The 17,259-nt window shown below is 55.3% G+C and overlaps 7 protein-coding genes across 7 annotated transcripts; 3 read left to right on the top strand and 4 right to left on the bottom strand.

Annotated features, from left to right (window-relative positions):
* Window positions 1-168: 168 nt before the first annotated feature.
* CC84DRAFT_1095526 (phospholipase D/nuclease) lies at window positions 169-2,317 on the bottom strand (the record flags this gene model as incomplete). Its single annotated transcript, XM_018174619.1, has 4 exons — window positions 169-1,308; window positions 1,430-1,576; window positions 1,631-1,724; window positions 1,863-2,317. The coding sequence occupies 4 exons, from the start codon at window positions 2,315-2,317 to the stop codon at window positions 169-171; spliced, it is 1,836 nt and encodes a 611-aa protein (XP_018034324.1).
* Window positions 2,318-2,924: 607 nt separating this feature from the next.
* Window positions 2,925-4,422, bottom strand: CC84DRAFT_1095522 (uncharacterized protein; the record flags this gene model as incomplete). The annotated part of the gene is made up of 2 exons (XM_018174618.1): window positions 2,925-4,184; window positions 4,240-4,422. The coding sequence occupies 2 exons, from the start codon at window positions 4,420-4,422 to the stop codon at window positions 2,925-2,927; spliced, it is 1,443 nt and encodes a 480-aa protein (XP_018034323.1).
* Window positions 4,423-7,037: 2,615 nt separating this feature from the next.
* On the top strand, window positions 7,038-9,181 carry CC84DRAFT_878083 (Xanthine/uracil permease). The gene is made up of 3 exons (XM_018187756.1): window positions 7,038-7,262; window positions 7,312-8,712; window positions 8,775-9,181. The coding sequence occupies exons 1-3, from the start codon at window positions 7,171-7,173 to the stop codon at window positions 9,046-9,048; spliced, it is 1,767 nt and encodes a 588-aa protein (XP_018034322.1). The 5' UTR covers window positions 7,038-7,170; the 3' UTR covers window positions 9,049-9,181.
* Window positions 9,182-9,455: 274 nt separating this feature from the next.
* Window positions 9,456-10,580, bottom strand: CC84DRAFT_876375 (NPP1-domain-containing protein). Its single transcript, XM_018187753.1, has 2 exons — window positions 10,125-10,580; window positions 9,456-10,047 (listed from the first exon to the last, which is right to left on the bottom strand). Exons 1-2 carry the CDS (start codon window positions 10,355-10,357, stop codon window positions 9,555-9,557), a joined length of 726 nt encoding a protein of 241 aa, XP_018034321.1. The 5' UTR covers window positions 10,358-10,580; the 3' UTR covers window positions 9,456-9,554.
* Window positions 10,581-11,962: 1,382 nt separating this feature from the next.
* CC84DRAFT_1207187 (uncharacterized protein) lies at window positions 11,963-12,841 on the bottom strand (the record flags this gene model as incomplete). Its single annotated transcript, XM_018182083.1, has 2 exons — window positions 11,963-12,621; window positions 12,656-12,841. 2 exons carry the CDS (start codon window positions 12,839-12,841, stop codon window positions 12,058-12,060), a joined length of 750 nt encoding a protein of 249 aa, XP_018034320.1. The 3' UTR covers window positions 11,963-12,057.
* Window positions 12,842-13,141: 300 nt separating this feature from the next.
* On the top strand, window positions 13,142-15,138 carry CC84DRAFT_875953 (uncharacterized protein). Its single transcript, XM_018187752.1, has 3 exons — window positions 13,142-13,448; window positions 13,496-13,792; window positions 13,843-15,138. Exons 1-3 carry the CDS (start codon window positions 13,421-13,423, stop codon window positions 14,985-14,987), a joined length of 1,470 nt encoding a protein of 489 aa, XP_018034319.1. The 5' UTR covers window positions 13,142-13,420; the 3' UTR covers window positions 14,988-15,138.
* Window positions 15,139-15,979: 841 nt separating this feature from the next.
* On the top strand, window positions 15,980-16,536 carry CC84DRAFT_1149715 (uncharacterized protein; the record flags this gene model as incomplete). Its single annotated transcript, XM_018176682.1, has 2 exons — window positions 15,980-16,075; window positions 16,165-16,536. Coding segments are annotated over 2 exons (468 nt in total), but the record flags the coding sequence as incomplete, so codon positions are not given.
* Window positions 16,537-17,259: the final 723 nt, after the last annotated feature.

The following is a 17,259-nucleotide window of genomic DNA, read 5'->3' as shown; positions in this document are numbered from 1 at the left end:
GTTTTTGGGAACGGGCTCAGGCATGTCACGCCGGGCTGACACGAAGCATTGCGTAGCACTGCGTAGCATAGCGATTTTTGATGATAATGCAAGTGCACATTGTTCGACAAGGCTTCTGTCCTGCAGTCCAGTGCGGTAGTTGTCAGCTTAGACCTGGAACCCCTCGGACTAATACCCATTCCATACCCTGCCCATCCAGTCCTCTTCGCTATCCGGCAGCGTCGCACACCAAGGTACCTCATCCTCCCCGTACGGACTCAGCGGCAAGTCATATGGCATGCGGAACCCAACCACCGTACTACACCCCCCCTTACCGTTCTCCTCGTCCTCACCACCTTCTCCAACCATGCCATCCACATCTCCAGCTATCGGCACATCCCTCCCAAACACTGGCACCATCATAGCATCCCCACCATCCCTCCCATCGCGGAACAAACCAGGCCACACCACGACCCCCGCCTCATAACTCTGCACCCACACCTCCCCTTTTTTGTTCTCCACCTCCCCCCACGCCTGCTTGCTCAAATTCGCACTTGTCGCCATCACCCAGTTGATCGTCGTCCGCCGCTCATCCGCAAACCGCACGTACGTCTTGATATGCGGCGCTGCCGGGCCGCGATGGGCCTCGTGCCTCTGCTGCCGCGGAGTGCAAAGTGCTGGAGGAGCGGGAGGGTCTTGGTATTTCCAGTGGCAGAAGTGAGGGCGTAAGTACTCGAGTTGTTTCTGCTGCGCTGGAGATTGAATTTTCGTGTGGATGGAAGCACCGGAGGCGTAACCGTCAAGGGAGGTGCGGATTTCGGGGGCGGTCGGGAAGATGATATTTAGGGTAGGAGGAGGACTTTTGGAGGCCGGGGAGAAGATGGTCGGAATTGGGGATTCGGTACGGTTGAGTACGGAGCGGAAGTGGTTGAGCCAGACGGGAGTTGCGCCGAGGGTGGCTATGGACGATATTTGAGCCACGATGTTGGGGGTGGAAGTTTTCGGCTGGACTGGTATGGCTGAGAGGATCTCTTTGAGACCGAGCCAGCCGAACGAGGTTTGTGAGGATGGTCTTGCGTTGGCAGGTTTTTGGCGTGAAGGTGCGCTTCCGAGGAAGGCTGCTCGGATAGCAGAGGGATCGTAGTTAATCAGCTGCTCTGTCAGGGCGTGGAGTCGGTTACCATATGCATTGAAGTAACAGAGGAGGTCTTTCATGAAGCGTCCCCCAGTGCCGATCGGGACCGCGGCATTGGCTAAAGATGGTGTAGGTGATGTCTGAAGAGGCAACAGAGGTGATCTCCATACAGCTTGCGTCATGTTGGTCCAATCCTATGATGCGGATATGGAATTAGTATGAGTAGAACTGGTAAGGACGGCGCCCATTCTTCAGTCAGGTATATTTTCCCCTACCGAAAACGCATATTCAATTGTCACCTGGGTCTTTACTCACTCGTTCGATCATATTCGCAGTATGGATGACTACCTGGGCGAAGTCGTCATGTCGGAACAAAATTATCATCTTGGTATGATGAGTTCCGAATGGGTCCGGCATATATGCGGGTATGAGTTGAATATTCGGGTAGCGCTCTGCTGCTTCCTTCTCAAAGTTAGTCATGAAGGACGGGAAGTGTTTGTGAGCAATAGTGAGTACCAGGAGTGCAATCCTTCTCTGGTCTTCGTTTTTCCAAAATCCGTGTATGATTTTGACCTTGACGATGTCTCTAATATCCGCGTCGAAATGGCTCCTACCCGTATTAGCTTTAGTTTGAAGGTCGAGTCCTAGCTCCTGTACGCATCGCTATCTGGTGAGTTGGCAGACCAACTCAACTCAATGTCTGCTTGCAGAAACAACAGACTACTGGTAATTCGGCAGGACTACTCACATCACAAAGTCCACACTGAACAAATAATTGAAATTCCAGCACTCCTTGATCATAGGATCTCCCAGAATGTCCCTCAGCCCCACCGCATCTGCATTCTGGTGCGGCGCCAGATCTCTGATCCTTGTGAGCTGAAAAGGCGACCTGACAAACTTGAGCTCTGTAGGGCTGCATAACGGCTCCGCCGTTTCATCTGCGGGTGCCCGTGACGATTCGCTCACGTGCTCATCAACTAGCAGATGAAGTTGCGATGTAGGCGGCGTCGGCGAGCGTGGCGTATGGTGTCTGCTGCGTAAGGGCGGCGGGCTGATAGGTCGCTGCAGGCTGGTTGTGTTCGCCTCGCCTGTAACAGCTTCTTCTGAGATCGATGGCGGCGTGCATCCTGTATCGGTGATGTCTAAATCTAGCTTCCGCCGCTTGGTCGGAGGACCTTCGTGGTCACTTTCTGCACTCGTCATGAATAGGTATGCAACTGGGAAGCTTTGGGTAAAGTCGAGAGTTGAGGCGGGAGGCGGGAGGCGGGAGGCGGGAGGCGGGAGGTTGCCATTAGGGTAGTCTGTCAGGTGAAGCATGCGGCTTAGCGAGCGCCATCAAGGCAACCACGATCTGGAGGCAAGTTGGCTGGGCATGGTAACAACTATCAGCGCGAGATTGGTTTGTGACATAAATGACGTCGATTAGATGAGCGTCAACCACTGTGCATACTTGGGAGTGATCTGTTCATTCTTGGGCTATAGTTCAGGTATTCCAATTTAATCACATGGAAGAAGTGCACCTAGAGCTGAACAATTTCACACTTGAGCATCCTGTTCACGTGGCACAGAATACTCATTGTTCATATCATGAATAGTAGTCGATTTTCCATCTATACTAGGGCTAGAGCTGGTGCATCGTAGCCAGGTTTTGAGCATTAGAGCCGCTGCCAATCCAAAGCGCATGCCGTCTAATCGTGGTGGGGTTTGAATGCCCCAGCGAACGCTTGAAGGGAAATATTACCTGCCAAAACTGCAGATATCCTAACGCCGGGTCGCTTATGATGAGAAGTTGAAATAGCTGAAATCACGCTCATGCCGCGCTTGCGCTGACGATGGGCTGGTGGACCTTGGTGGCCTGGTTGCCAGCCCGGATAATTGGGTTGCCCATCTCATCCTTTGCAATCTGGACATCCTTGTTCTCCTTCTGAGCGCGCTTCCAAATCTCAACCTCACATCCGCCTCGGATGACACCGACCCTCATGGTGGAGAGCAGGTTGTGCGCACCGTTAGAGTGGAGGTAGACACCACCGTTGAACATGGCGGTGGCGTCCTTGCCAACACCGCTACCAATCAGCGCTTTGCCACCGGGGTGCTCAGCGATGAAGTCGGTAACATCATGAACGATACCAGCGACAGCAATGAGACCACGGCCGTTCTTAGCCTGCTCAACGTAGTCGTCCCACTCGATGACAGGGAGCTGCTCGAGAGGAACACCCCAGTCAAGCTTGGCTCGCTTCTGATCAAGCTTCTTCTGGAGCTGCTGTACACGACCCTTCTCGATCTCGTTAGAGCGGAATTGCTTGAGGTCGGAGGCAAGGCCGAGCTTGCTCCAAAGCCAGATGCTCCACTTGGTGGGGTCGTACTGGTGCCACTCGATGGCGTTGCGGTAGTCCGAGGGGAATTCGTGGTGAAAGTTGTGGTAACCTTCACCGAGGGTTACGAGCGCGGTGATGACGTGATCCCTGGGGCTGTTGCGGTCATCGAAGGGCTGGTCACCGAGCCAGTGGGCGAGCGAGTTGACGCAGAAGGTAGCCTGCTGGACGAAGAAGATGCGGAGGATACCAGCGTAGATGAAGCCACCGACCCAGTCACCCCAGCCGAATCCAGCAACCATGGTCGGGAAGATCAGGCCCATAAAGGTGACGACCTTGAGGTAGTTCTTGTGCTGCCAGACAACGACCGGATCCTCGTTCAAATCGGTGATATCAGTGCGACCGATGCGCTTCGGGTTCTGCTTCATGAGCATCCATCCGAAGTGGCTGTACAGAAGGCCCTTGCGAACGCTGTAGGGGTCCTTAGTGGTGTCGGTGTAGCGGTGGTGGGCGCGGTGGTCACGGCTCCACCAGCGGATAGAGCCCTCGACGGCACCACCGCCGACGGCGGCAAGGAAGATCTTCAGCGGGAGAGACGCGTTGTAAGACTTGTGCGCCCAGAGACGGTGGTAGCCGGCTGTGATGCCGAGGCCGGTCCAGAAGTAGTAGATCACAGCCCAGATGGCCGTCTGCCAGCGAAGCGGGGTCCAGAAGGCGTAGACGCAGCCCATCAAAGGAATGCCGACGATGAAGAAGACCTGATTGGATCATTAGCAATGAACAACCGCGCTGGTTGTTGCGTTGTAAGCTTACATTGAGCCAATTGACGTGCTTGTACCAGTTTCCCCTCGTGATGGGGAGATCTGTAATGTGCGGTTTCTTGGGATCGTACTTCGAGTTCCGGTTCGGCTCAGACGTGCTCGCCATGGGAGATGGCTGCGAGACGTACTGAGGGTCGATGGCCGTCATGCCGGCAACGGGCTGGTGCGAAGGCATGATTGTCGTGTGCGGGCGAGGAGCGAGGGTTGTTGATTGAAAGTCTCGCTACACGAAGACGCGCCAGTCGTCTGTCGATGTGTCAAGTCCACGCGGGACAGGTAAACCACGCACGAGGCAGTGGTAGGGGAGAAGTGTTTGAGTGGGAGGGAGGGAGGGAAAGCGGGATGAGGATGGAAGGAGGAAAGAGGCAAGCGAGCCCGATAATAAAAGGCGGTGGAATGGAGACGCTTGGTGGAAACGCCCAGGGTCGAGCGTCCGAGAAATGTTGAACCCCAACGCCGCGAGCCCCAAGCGAATGGACCGGGACCTTGCATCCAGCACTTTCGAGACCCCAAACGCTCGTCACCTTGCCCCGTCCGGGCCTAGCGCAGTGTGCCATTCGCCCGCTCAGGGTCTCGCGCGCCCGCAGTCTGTGGCTTGGGCGAGTTACGGTGTGCAGAGAATTTTGGAGCGGCTGCTTTCGCCGTTAACACCCCGCCGATCGCAGCATCGAGAAGCGTCGATGCGTGGCAAAACGCTGACCATGACCCGTGTTCGTAGCAGACATCCACTTTTCGCCCAAAGAAGCGCAGTGAATAGCGCTGCTTGGACCTGCATCACCATATCGCCATGACTGCCAGCGCGAGCAGCCTCAGTCCCGAGTGCCGCGCTACTGTGCACAGTGTAATAATGCCGAGACAGGTTGCTCTTCCGAGCTTCGGCGACGGCCTCGGCAACTGCTCCTCCTGCCAGCCGTCATCCTCACGCCACGCGGAGCTTCCAAGTACAGGAAATCGTGATGCAATCGAACGTGGTGTGCATCGCGGCTGCGTCGCGTGAAGAAGATAGGAAAGCTGCGGTTCTCTGCAACCAGCAGCAGCTGTTATCGTTATCAAGGGTCTGAGATCCGAGCCAAACGAAGCTCAGTCATCGCCATCGGGTCCTTGTTTGACGCGCATCGTCGCAGATGCGAAGGTGGACGCTTGCGCACTGAATGCACTGGTTTTCCACGGCGTATGCGAACTATCCCGTCTTTCGCCATGGTGTTCGTAGCTTCCTGAAAGTAGTCGTGGCCGTGGCAAGGGCCTTCGCAACCGTCACTCGTTTGGGTTTAGTTCTACAATTGAGTACAGCCGAAGCTCCCCAACATCAGCCTCGTCGCGTAGCTAGCCCAAGTGTGCCACCATGAATTGTTGATAGCATGATTGCATTCCAAGGGCAAGGTTCTGTTGCGCATCGCATCAAAGGAAACCACATACCTCCCTCGGCTTCAGTTGACACAGCATGGTGCCTAGGTCCTTCCTTCCAGGCTTGAGGCGTACATGTGATGGAACAGAAGGCACTGCCTGTTGTACTCTCCTTGCGTTAGCTACCTCATCTCTCTGCTATACTTCTTCTACCATGCACATAACCTCGGCAATGGTCAACTTGAAGATGTCGCGAAATGCTACTAGGAGGGCGACGTGAACCAACCGACGCTCGTTGAGACATGCATCTTAGAAGTGCTGTGAGCAGTTTCCTTCCAGCTAGCCGTGTGCTATGCTCATTACCACACAAGGCTGCTCGAACGTCGTCAGTGAGCTTGAAACTTGTTCCATCAGTTCCAGCCAGACGGATTCGCAGTGTACGTTGCCGGTCCTAGTACGGGAAGATACCAATACTGAAGTCTGGGGTCGGTCATGCAAATGGGCATCCCAACAACTCGACTACTTATACACTACAGAGCCTCCACACCCCTGCCAGACATCAACTCCGCAACGGCAAGTCTTCGGAACAACCATCAGCCCTGGTGTAACGAGTCATGTACTGTGCGACAACTGCTCCAGACAGATCAATGGCACAGGTCGTTTGCGCGCGCCGCACCCCGCAACGAGTCGTCGGAACTCAGCGATGCTGATATCGGGATCGTCCAGTACTTCGTCTAGACGAGGTCTCCGGCTCTTGTGTGTGGGATGTCTGTCGCATAAGGCCTTCCTCCACATCGGAGGTACCCGGATCACGTGCCCTCCATCGCCCGGCGTTTAGCGATGTGGAATGTGGTGCTTATCAGCGAAGTTTGTTAACCTTTTAGCAACATCACATTGCCCGCATCCGAAACTGGCCCTAGCTCCAAGTATACACAAAGCTCTCTTAGAGAACTCGATGATGCTGGCGGAGGGTAGCGATGCTGTCGGCGACCTCCAGAAGTCGCGTCTCATTCAGCGCAGTGGTCACAGCGTCTTGCATTCTTTTCGGCGATAGCAAAACTGCGTCTGGATCTTTGGCATGTTGCTTTTCTTCGTCTTGGTATATTCTTGGATATCTAATCTGCGCGGAGAAGCTAGCCCCCAGATGAGTCTCCGGAATCGCAAATCGTTCACGATAAAGCCCTGTCGAGCATGAGTCTTTAAAAGAGGATCAGCCACCGTCGTGAAATTATCATCATATCGCACCAGCTCTCCAGCTGCCATTGACTTCTCGATTGCGTACGTTGTTCACGCGCGGCATCCCCGCATCTCGTTCCTGACTGCGAAGGCGATCCCAAACCCAAGCTCCACGCGACTCTTAGGTTCTACTAGCGCACACCCCGTATCGATTTACGATCTTGTTCGCTTACCATATATCTGCCATTGTTCAGCTATCAGCACCGCCTTTCCCACACTTCTATCAAGCCTTTAGACTCCGATCCGCAATTGCCGACTCTGCTAAGCTGCAACCTCAGCCGCATGAAAGGTTGAAAACTCGAAAGGATCCACCAAACCCTGCTCAAAAGTGACTGTCGACACAATGGCTATTCCAGACCGCATTGGACCGGATCATGACCTTAAACGAACTTTTGGAGAAAAGGTTCGCCGCGTGGTAAAGGCTTTCACGACCAAGTACGCTCAAACAATCGTGCACAGAGTCTTGATACTGATAGCTCTGCAGGGATGGACTTGTTGGAAACTATGACTATGCATTCTTGTTCAAGCCGAATCTCCCTTTCATGAAGAGGGAACGGAGAGCAGCGCCCTTCTTCGGCCTCCACGATCGCATGCCAGTTTTTCTCGCGCTCCTGCTTGGCTTCCAACATTCTCTCGCCATGTTGGCTGGTATTATTACACCGCCCATCATCCTTTCCGGCGCAGCAAACCTCACATTGGAGATGCAGCAATACTTGGTTTCGACTTCGCTGATCGTCTCCGGCCTTCTTTCTGCCATCCAGATGTCTCGCTTCCATTTTTATAAGACCAACTACTACTTGGGCACCGGTTTAATCTCAGTCGTCGGCACCTCCTTCGCAACGATTCCCATCGCCACCGGAGCCCTCGCTCAGATGTACCAGACCGGCTACTGTCCCGTGGATGCAGATGGTAACAAGCTGCCTTGCCCGGATGGTTACGGAGCTATCCTTGGCACGCAGTGTGTCTGCGCTCTACTCGAAATCCTGATGTCCTTCACTCCTCCCAGAATCCTCAAGCGCATCTTCCCTCCGCTCGTCACTGGTCCTACTGTCATGCTCATTGGTGTTCATCTTATCGAGACCGGCTTCAAGAACTGGGCAGGCGGCTCCAACGACTGCGCCGGTAGGCCCGAGACTGGTCTTTTCCAGCTGTGCCCCACCATCAACGCGCCTCGCCCGCTGCCCTGGGGTAGTGCAGAATTCATTGGTCTCGGATTCAGCGTCTTCATCAGCATCATCATCTGCGAACGTTTCGGTGCACCTATCATGAAATCGTGCGCCGTGGTTATCGGTCTGCTCGTCGGCTGCATCATCGCCGGCGCCTGTGGCTACTTCGACCGGAGCTCCATTGACTCTTCGCCCGCCGTGTCCTTCATCTGGGTGCACACCTTCAAGCTCTCTGTCTACGGGCCCATCGTTCTACCATTACTAGCCGTCTACATGGTCCTTGCAATGGAAGCCATGGGCGACATCACCGCCACTTGCGATGTCTCGCGCCTCGACGTCGACGGCGAGCTTTTCGACTCTCGCATTCAAGGCGGTATCCTCGCCGACGGCATCAACGGCGTGCTCTCCGGCCTCTGTACCATTACGCCCATGTCCGTATTCGCGCAGAACAACGGCGTCATCGCGCTCACCCGCTGCGCGAACCGCAAGGCTGGCTTCGCTGCGTGCTTCTGGCTCATCGTCATGGGCGTCTTCGCAAAGTTCGCGGCTGCGCTTGTCGCCATCCCATCTGCGGTTCTGGGCGGCATGACGACGTTCCTGTTCTCCGCCGTGACCGTCTCCGGTATCAGAATCATCAGCACGATCGAGTTCACCCGGCGAAACAGATTCATCCTGACCGCGGGCCTGACAGTCGGTCTGGGCGCTACGCTGGTGCCCGAGTAAGTCCCCTCACCTCTGCCTACTAAGTCCTTTTTTATTTATTTATACTAACGTATCCCAGCTGGTTCTCCTACGTCTTCACGTACTCGGGCCCCAACCACGCGCTTCTCGGCTTCTACAACGCCATCGTGCTCGTGCTGGAGACCGGCTTCGCGATTGTGGCCTTCATCAACCTCGTGCTCAACCTGGTGCTGCCGGAGGAGATTGAGGACGAGGAGACGCCCGAGTTGACGGCTGATGAAGTGGATGGGCCGGCGGAGGGTGTGGAGTGGCGGGGGAAGCAGAAGGGGCAGTCGACTGATGGCGAGGGAGATGTTGAAGCTGTAAAAGCGTAGCTGGTTGAGTGAGGTGGTGGTGGTGAAAGAAAAATGGTTAGCGGGCGGGGAAAATTGTACAGCACGGACGGTGTACCATGACTTATGAAGCGCTTTTTTCGCAGCGGAATGAAATTCTCTCAATTTCCATGTATGATCTGGCATTGGTGTAAGACGCGCCAACATGCACGGTGCGTTTCTGGGGAGAATGCTTGGGTGGTTGCAATGAAGATTCGGAACACCAGCGCACTTCCAGTAACTAGGTCGGCAAAAGCAAGTCGTCGAAGATGGACAGATCAGGAGGTGTGGGCCGTTGCCGAAGCACATCATTCAACGATCCCTACCTCCAGCAACTCCACGTCACATCCTCTCAATTCCCGCTTTCACAGGTATCAAGGTACTTCGAGAAATCGGTGTAGCGAGCCCATTCTACGAAGTCTCTACACAGCTACAGCACCCACATCCCCCCTAGCCTGGTAGTCTCACCCTCTCGGGCATGCCCTCCACACCCGCGCCTCGATCCCATCTCAGAAGTCGTTCGACCACGCCTTATCCAGCTCCGATTTGAACCTGCAGTCAATGAAGGGCGTATTTGCACTCCCAAAGTTGGCCTTCTCCAGCGCCGCCCGCGCCTTCCCACTCAATTGCCCCCGATCAATAAGCGGCTGCCTGCCCCCGGTCCGATCCGTCTTCCAAAGACTATGCGTGCTCCCGTCCCCAATGTTACTATACTTCACCTTCGGCGTCGACCCGCCCTTGTACTTACGATATTTCCCGTGTGCAGAGTATGAGATGCCTGTTACCCTCGCGCCCGAGGTCTTGCCCGAGAGCCAGACGACAATATTCTCCCAGTCGTGCGTATGGCCCAGATTGCCGGGGCCGTCCACATTCTGATCCTTCGGGAAGTACCAGGCGTACATAATGGCGTAGCGGTTTTTGTGCATGGTGGCGCGGGCGTAGACTTGGCCGGTTGACTTGCTGCATTTGCCGTTCATGGCGCCGGAATGCTTGAGGCCGCTGCTGTTGAGAGGTTAGATGGCATGGGAATGGGAAGCGGCCGATATTGAATCCTCGCAGAAGAGATGATATGGACGTACTTCAGCTCGCCGTTGGAGTTCACGGCGGGAAAAGGAACACAGCCAGTCTCCACGAAGAGATAAGGTTGGTACTTCTTGATGAGTTGTCCCGCCACGCCACCCGGCACTTTAGGTGAGCCTTCATGGCCCTTGACCTTGTCATGCGCGATCCATTTCTGGGGTGAGGTACTGCATGCGGCAAGAGCAGTGCCGAGATGCAATGCGGCGATCAAGAGGAGGCTAAGACGAGCCATTGTTGCGTTGCTGCGGAAAATGTTTGGCGACTTGTGCGAGGCTCCTTGGAAGATGAGTGTAGAGGAAGGTAGTCGAGATGCAATCCCCTCGTGCTGGCTGAAACCAAGATACTCAACGACGCCTTATATATTCAACTGATCCGGAGTCTAGACTCTGTCCAAGACTCGCTTCTCGTGAAAACAGTTATTCAAGGCCTCGATGGATTACTTCATATGTTCAGTTTTCTCCTCTTCTGGTATGTCTCTTGCTCGAAGGCAGGCAGTGTACCGTTTGTATGCCTCTCAATTGATCTGGACCTATCAGGAAAGCTGCCAATCGTTGGCAGTGCCATAACGAGCTAATTTCATGGGGCGGTATCTGAATCGCGTTGGGGCGAGATTTGAGACACGTGCGCTGCGAACTCCGACCTACCAATCATCTGAGAATTAACACGATGTATCGCAACCGGATTTTCGGCCTGTGGTATTGCGCGAGTGTGTTAGCAAAGTACAGAGTGCCGTCATAACCATATGCGTGACATGATATCTTTTGCGTACGAGGAATCTGGAAGAAAGAAGCGAGTGCGGATGCTCGAACCATCCGCGTGTCCTAGTCCCGTGCAGCACGGCACGAGAGACGAATTGATGCTGCTCGAGGTAACAGCGCTACCAATCTCGATACTATAGTCAGCTCCACATCGATTGAGACTCAGGAGAGTGCATCCAACAGAGGGCAATGCAAGACTCTTCAGTCTGGGAAGCCGGGTCCTGGAAGCCGGAAACTTGTAGACGACCATCATTGGCCAAGTCGATCTTATATAGGGTACGTTGGGGACGAAATGGCCCATCTAGAAATTGTAGCTGCTACAATGGCGGCCAGCATATGTTTAGTAATCAGAACGTCCGAAACTGGCGGCTTGGAACTTAGAGCATTAGAAGAGGAGCGGTTCCGCTTAGCCGCACGAATGCGTTACGTGTGTATCAGACAATGAAAGGGAGACATAGACCCTGTCAATTCATGTCACCCAACTGGCCATAGTCTACGGCTTGCACTATACGTTTGGACATAGCAAGAACTTGCCATGAGTGGATTGGGGAGTCGGTGCGGCTGGAACAATGTAGAGTATGCCCCGAGTCACGCAAAATTCGACTGTTCAGGTGAGTGGGCTGATCGATAAAATGTGCTGTAATGAGATAGTCTGTCAATTGTGATGATGCATTCGGTTGGAGATTGGCCTCGTGGTACATGGAACAGATCAAGCGTCTGTTGCTTTTGGCAATTTGACCGACCAGCGAACATCTTCGTCTCAACTGGTGGGTAAAGTGGAATCATCCTTGGCGATAAACTGAAAAAGTACCCAGGATTCGGTACTCGTGGATGCGTCCTGCATGTAAGCCGGCTAATGCAGGGTGCGGATCCGGAAGCTGTGAACCAGCTCCCCGTCTCATGGGCGTGGAGTTCGCCAATGAGGGGTGTAGAAGATGTAGAACGAGTGGTGTTTAGTGGGGCATGCTTGCGTAGGAATCAAGTTGCTGTTCACCACCTTGTGACCTTGGGGCCCGAAGGGGTTTTTGGCAACAGGCTTTACCTTGCTGGCATGCACACACAGCTTCGTAAAATATGCTGTGTTCATTTGCTACGGAGAGGTTGCAGAGAAGCTGCGCCGAAGGGGGTCTAAACTGCCGCTAGGTCGTGGAGATCGGTCGATGAGAAGAGGCCGTCAGCGACAAGTGAAACTGTGAGACTCGAGAATCAACACTGGACAGTTGCAGAGGGGCCATGACGCTGGCCGGGCAAGCAATGGTGAAGACACGGCTCCTGCCCCAGTGGCTGCAGGTAACCGCGGCGAGGGCCTTCGCCCAGAATTGACTTGGCCGGAGGAGCTCGCTTCGAGCGGGCAAAGGCCGACGGCACAGACGGTGACAGCTCGCTCGAGTGTCTGCCGACCTCGTGCCCAAAGCAGCGGCGTGTGCCGTGCAGAGAGGCCCCTGCGGCTGTCAGTGTGGAGGGTGCGGGCACTGCAGCACTGCAGCCTGAGGCGCGCCAACGGTTGCGTGCGAGCAGCTCGCGGCGCATGGTGGATCTCCCGCCAAGGCGCGGTAAGAGGCGAAGGCGCGTGTGTAGGCACTGGGAGCCGCGGACGACGGTGGATTTGCAGGCCATAAGCGCTCGCGTCGTCGTATCTGCTGTCTGCTGTCTGCCGTCTGCCGTCGGCCGTCTGTCCAGCGTGCGACGCAGCTGCTGTTCGAGGCTGCGTCACTCGCACGGTGCCTTGGGCGCGGCACTAGCAGCCGGTGGCGCCTTCCTCCAGTGCCCACAGCTGCAACGTGCCTGCCTCCGAGCGCGCATCCTCGGTGCAACTGCGTCGATCCTCGCACGGCAACAGCAGCTCCACAACGGCCACCGGGCCAAGCTTTGCCGCAGCACCCCACGGGTCGCTCGCGAGCCTGAGCGAGCCTGCTGGTCGTCTGTTCTCCACCGAAGCCGTTGTCACTCGCGGCCATTTTCGCGCTACCTTCGTACATTCGCCCTTCTTCCGACCTGCGCAGGGTCTGAACCTGTTCACTGACGCCGTGGCGCTTTTTCGTCCTAGGACGCCTTCTCGCACAGTCCTCACCCCGGTCGCTCCGAACATTCTGCCCTCGCCTCTGGCTGTGAGCCGAGCTGCCCACTAGCCGCACTGGGAAGGCTCTACCCTTGTATCATTTTCAACGGTGACCTCACGCTCCGCACCCGCATCCTCCAGCCTCGCTTCATTGCAGCTCCGCAACCTGCTCTGCTAATTTAGCACTCTGCATTGCGGTTACGACTACCTGCCTCGTGTCTCTGTGGCGTCCACAGTATTCCAGCACTGCAGCACGTCTAGACTCCTTCGGGACCTGACAACAGGCCACCCAGCGTCGCCCATCCAGCGCCACACTTCGTCCTCTGGTAGCAAAAAGGACGTGTCCGTCCGTGGCCCTTCCCTTCAGCTTTCACTTCTCCGCCGGTCCCAGCGAATTATTAGATTCGACCTAACCGGACTACGGCGGGTGAAGTGAATTAGGTACCTACACTCCTTACATCCACTGGCCTTTGCAACCATGGACACCACCTTCATCACCATTCATGGTATGTCGTCTGCCAATGACCATCCAGGTCTTAGCTTAGACCAATAGATCTCTCCGAGGAAGCCCACATCCTCTACTCATCAGACTCCATTGTCGACATTCTCGGCCACACGCCCGACGAGGTCGTCAACAAATCGGTATGGCAGTTCTTCCACCCGGACGAGATTCCCATAGCGAAGCAGCTACATGACCGAAGCGTGAGGCTTGATAAGGCTTCCGTTCTCTCGTACTGCCGCATCAAGAACCGCCAGGGCGAATGGGTCGGCTGCGAGTGCTGTTTCTCCATCGTTTACGATGTGATGGTCTGTTGCACCTCCATCTATCGCCAGGGAATGAACAGCCAGAGTAAGTAAACCTAGCTACGCACGTCCTACAATGCTGACTTGACATTGCAGAACGTGCAGCAGAGGCGCCCATCGTGCGGAAGCTGTTTTCCTCATCCCCTGAGGATCCTCGCTACCATATGCTGTCGCACTTGTCCAGCAAGTTTACGCTTGGCCCAGAGAGCCAGACGCACGAGCCGCGCGCCGCTCTTTTCCTCAACCGCTTCACTCGAACTTTGACGGTCATGTATGCCACCAGTGGCATCGAGGAGATCCTTGGCATACCGAGTGATGAGATGATAGGACGTAGCTTCTACTTTTGCATCGCACAGAACTGTCTGAACGACGCAGTAAAGTGCTTGGAGTCGGCTAAAGGCAATGACTCTATCGCTTATATGCGCTTCTTCTTCCGCGATCCTCGTCAAGACGATCCTCCGAATCCGTTGAGTTCGGAGAGCGAGGACGATATAATGACAGACATCACATCTTCCGACGACGAATCCGAGGCTTCAACAACTAATGGAGAAACCCATTTGTCGCGCGGCGAGTTTTCAAACAGCCGTTCGCACGCGTCCAACAGTATGGACACCAACGGCGGCTCCAACTCGCGAGAACCCTCGGGAAATATTGCCGACCGCTCGAATGTCCACTCAGAGGCTCGTTCGGATAGCTCATCCCTAGCGGCTGGCTCGCCTTACTCGGATGCCCGCGAGGAAGCCATCGAGCTCGAAGCTGTTGTTTCTTGCACCTCCGATGGGCTTGTTGTGTGCCTTCGTCGCGCCCGACCTGCGATACCCACCCCTACTGCGCAACCCGCAGTCAACAACGGAATCTTCGCTGCTCCCTGGGCACAACAACCCATGTTCGCTCCCGCTTTGCCCCAGCTACCACCCTACCCTCTCGGTGCAGTGCACCCTGCTATGGCTCAGGCAGGCCCTCCGCCGGCAATGCAGAGCACCTTCATGCAAGCCATTCGCGACGTTGCGGTCTTTGCATGGGCTCTGGTCGGAATCAATGGGAGTCTTGCGGAATACGCAGACTCCCGGAGCAAACCCGTGGGTGAAGCTCAACCCCCGGATGGCTTCCCTATCTGGGATCCAAGCCATAGACCTGATAACAGGGACAAGCATTCCATGGCACCATCGGGCTATGCTTCGGGTTCTGGGAGTTCGTCGAGCCACGATCCTTATGGGTTTGGCGATCCAGGTCTCAAATGAGATGGATAGCTGTACAGCCCGCTTGCATGGCGGCCTGCTTGTGACAGCTGATCTCGCAGTACGCTGTCTGCACCGACCACTCTGATATCCATGATCTTCTGGGCGAACCAAAAATGCGCAGATGGCTCAACATCTGAAGTAAAATGGCTGTGAAGCGTTCAAGTATGTCTATGATTTATGATCGGTTTACAGGAGATGACTGTTATGAATCTGCGGTTTCCACGCTTCACGAAGCATGCTGGAATAGGTGATTGTCTCTTCCAAACGAGTTTTAACAGATAGCAAAATCCAAAAAAAAAGAATGACTTCAGTCCCGACCACACAATTCAACAAGATGTTCGTGTTGTTCGGAACTCAAACTCTCACCCGCATGAGCTTGAACTTCAAGTTGTTCATTTCTGGATACGCCATCATTTCAAAAGCGGGCAATGTTGTGGCAATCCTCTTCTCCTGTTGTTTCCACGCTACGCCGTGGCTTCAATCATCCCAACATGAGGAGCCTCGACCTTTGTCTCGAATGAGTCCTCATTGAACGTGATAACGTGAGGAGTAGAGAACATCGAATCACCGGCGTCGAATCCCGCCACAGCTTTGCTTGCCTTCGATAAGCCCTCCATTCGCTTTGTTCTTTGCCACTATAGGGAAAGGGCAGCTGCTTTGGGATCAAGGAGGATGACTCTATACTCCACAGTCGATACGCAGTCTGCAGCTATACCGTAATAGGCTGATTGCTACAGCTTCACATTCTTTAGGCCGTGGTATCGGGACCATGTACAGTGACGAGTATGGTATCCTTGCGACCTCTCATAAACGCATTCATCGCCTTCGTTACAGCTGCGTCCGCCGCCAGCACCTCATCCAACTCGAACATTCCCTCACGTACGCGGACAGCATCTACAACAACGCTGCTTTCATTCGTGATGGCGGCTTCTTCGGTACCGCCAGATTTTCCGTTCACAGTCCCTCTTACATTGCTATCGACTCCTTCGAGCATGAGCATCTGGGCTCCTACTCAAACGTACACTGTCCAGGTCGGCAACGGCGATCACAAGTTCAAACCGGATGTCATACAAGCGGAAGTTGGAGACGTAAGTTGAAATCTTGGGAAGACATCTAGCTGCAGAGAGCCTCTTATGTTCCTCAGGCCGCGTAAGAGGGTATCATGCTAACGACCAAGATCGTCGAATTCGACTTCTACCCCGTAAACCACAGTGTTATCCGCGCAGAATACGAACATCCATGCATACCGTACGAAATGACAGGCAGAGGCAAAGTCGGCTTCTGGTCGGGTTTCCACGCCCCAGACGCTCTGTTGGGGGACCCTCCAAAATACACGGTCCGAGTGAACGACACCGCCCCCGTTTTCTTCTACTGCTCCGCCCCCGACTCCTGCACGAAACAGGGCATGGTCGGGGTCGTTAACCCCAACGCCTCCACCTCGCTCGCCCACCAGCGCGACCTCGCCCTCCAAGCTTCATACCAGCTCTCCCCCGGCGAACCCTTCCCCTCGGAAGCAGAAACTCCGTCCTCCACGTTACCAAATGCCACTGCTGTCCAAATCCCCGCTCCCGTGCACTCCAGCAGCAAGCTCGGTGCAGGTGCCATCGCGGGTATGGCCATCGCAGCGGTGAGTGTAGCCGTGCTTGGCGTCGTCCTGGCGTTTTTTGGGGGCAGGCTAAAGAGTCTGGGAGACGAGGTCAAGCGGAAGGACAGCACCGTCGTGCGCTCGACGGAGCCGCGCAATACGTGGTTTCTGGCGGGCTCGCCCGCGTGGCCTTCGCCAACTCCAACGCCTCAGATGCAGATGCAGGCTAGCCAGAACATGCCGAGTCCGCCGAACAGCGCGGCGGTGACGCCGCACGAGCGGGATGTGGGAATGGACGTGGGCAGCCCGATGACGAGCCACGCCGTGCCGCCCGCGTACTACGAGTCGCCTGATCATGGCCATGGCCAGTGGAGCAGGAGCGCGGCCGTTGGACTCGGCGTCACTCGCGACGCCACCAACACAGCATATCATATGTCCCGCGCCGCGAGCCCCAGGAGCGTAGGCGGCACCTTCGACTGGTCCCCCGTGACGAAAAGCTACACGCGGACGCACGAGAACCCTTACTCTCAGGCTCGCTCAAGCCCAGATGCAGAGGCGAGTTACAAGCTGACGCTGACAAGCGACATGACATCCCCCGTGGACCCGACGCTGGCTCCGCCGAGCGAGCTGCAGCGCGCGGATATAAACGGCATGCCTGAGGTCAGAGAGGGCTATGTGTATGAGAAT

This window comes from Paraphaeosphaeria sporulosa (assembly GCF_001642045.1).
Source record: "Paraphaeosphaeria sporulosa strain AP3s5-JAC2a unplaced genomic scaffold CC84scaffold_7, whole genome shotgun sequence".
Taxonomy (NCBI): Eukaryota; Fungi; Ascomycota; class Dothideomycetes; order Pleosporales; family Didymosphaeriaceae; genus Paraphaeosphaeria; species Paraphaeosphaeria sporulosa.
This window is presented reverse-complemented; position numbering and strand designations above follow the sequence as displayed.

Bases quoted from the DNA above. Each gene is read 5' to 3' on its own strand.
- CC84DRAFT_875953 (XM_018187752.1), top strand. From the start codon at position 13,421: ATGGACACCACCTTCATCACCATTCATG. The intron at 13,449-13,495 runs GTATGTCGTCTG...TTAGACCAATAG, and splicing joins CACCTTCATCACCATTCATG to ATCTCTCCGAGGAAGCCCAC. The intron at 13,793-13,842 runs GTAAGTAAACCT...TTGACATTGCAG, and splicing joins CCAGGGAATGAACAGCCAGA to AACGTGCAGCAGAGGCGCCC.
- CC84DRAFT_876375 (XM_018187753.1), bottom strand. From the start codon at position 10,357: ATGGCTCGTCTTAGCCTCCTCTTGATCGCCGCATTGCATCTCGGCACT. The intron at 10,048-10,124 runs GTACGTCCATAT...ACCTCTCAACAG, and splicing joins AACTCCAACGGCGAGCTGAA to CAGCGGCCTCAAGCATTCCG.
- CC84DRAFT_878083 (XM_018187756.1), top strand. From the start codon at position 7,171: ATGGCTATTCCAGACCGCATTGGACCGGATCATGACCTTAAACGAACT. The intron at 7,263-7,311 runs GTACGCTCAAAC...ATAGCTCTGCAG, and splicing joins GTAAAGGCTTTCACGACCAA to GGATGGACTTGTTGGAAACT. The intron at 8,713-8,774 runs GTAAGTCCCCTC...AACGTATCCCAG, and splicing joins GGCGCTACGCTGGTGCCCGA to CTGGTTCTCCTACGTCTTCA.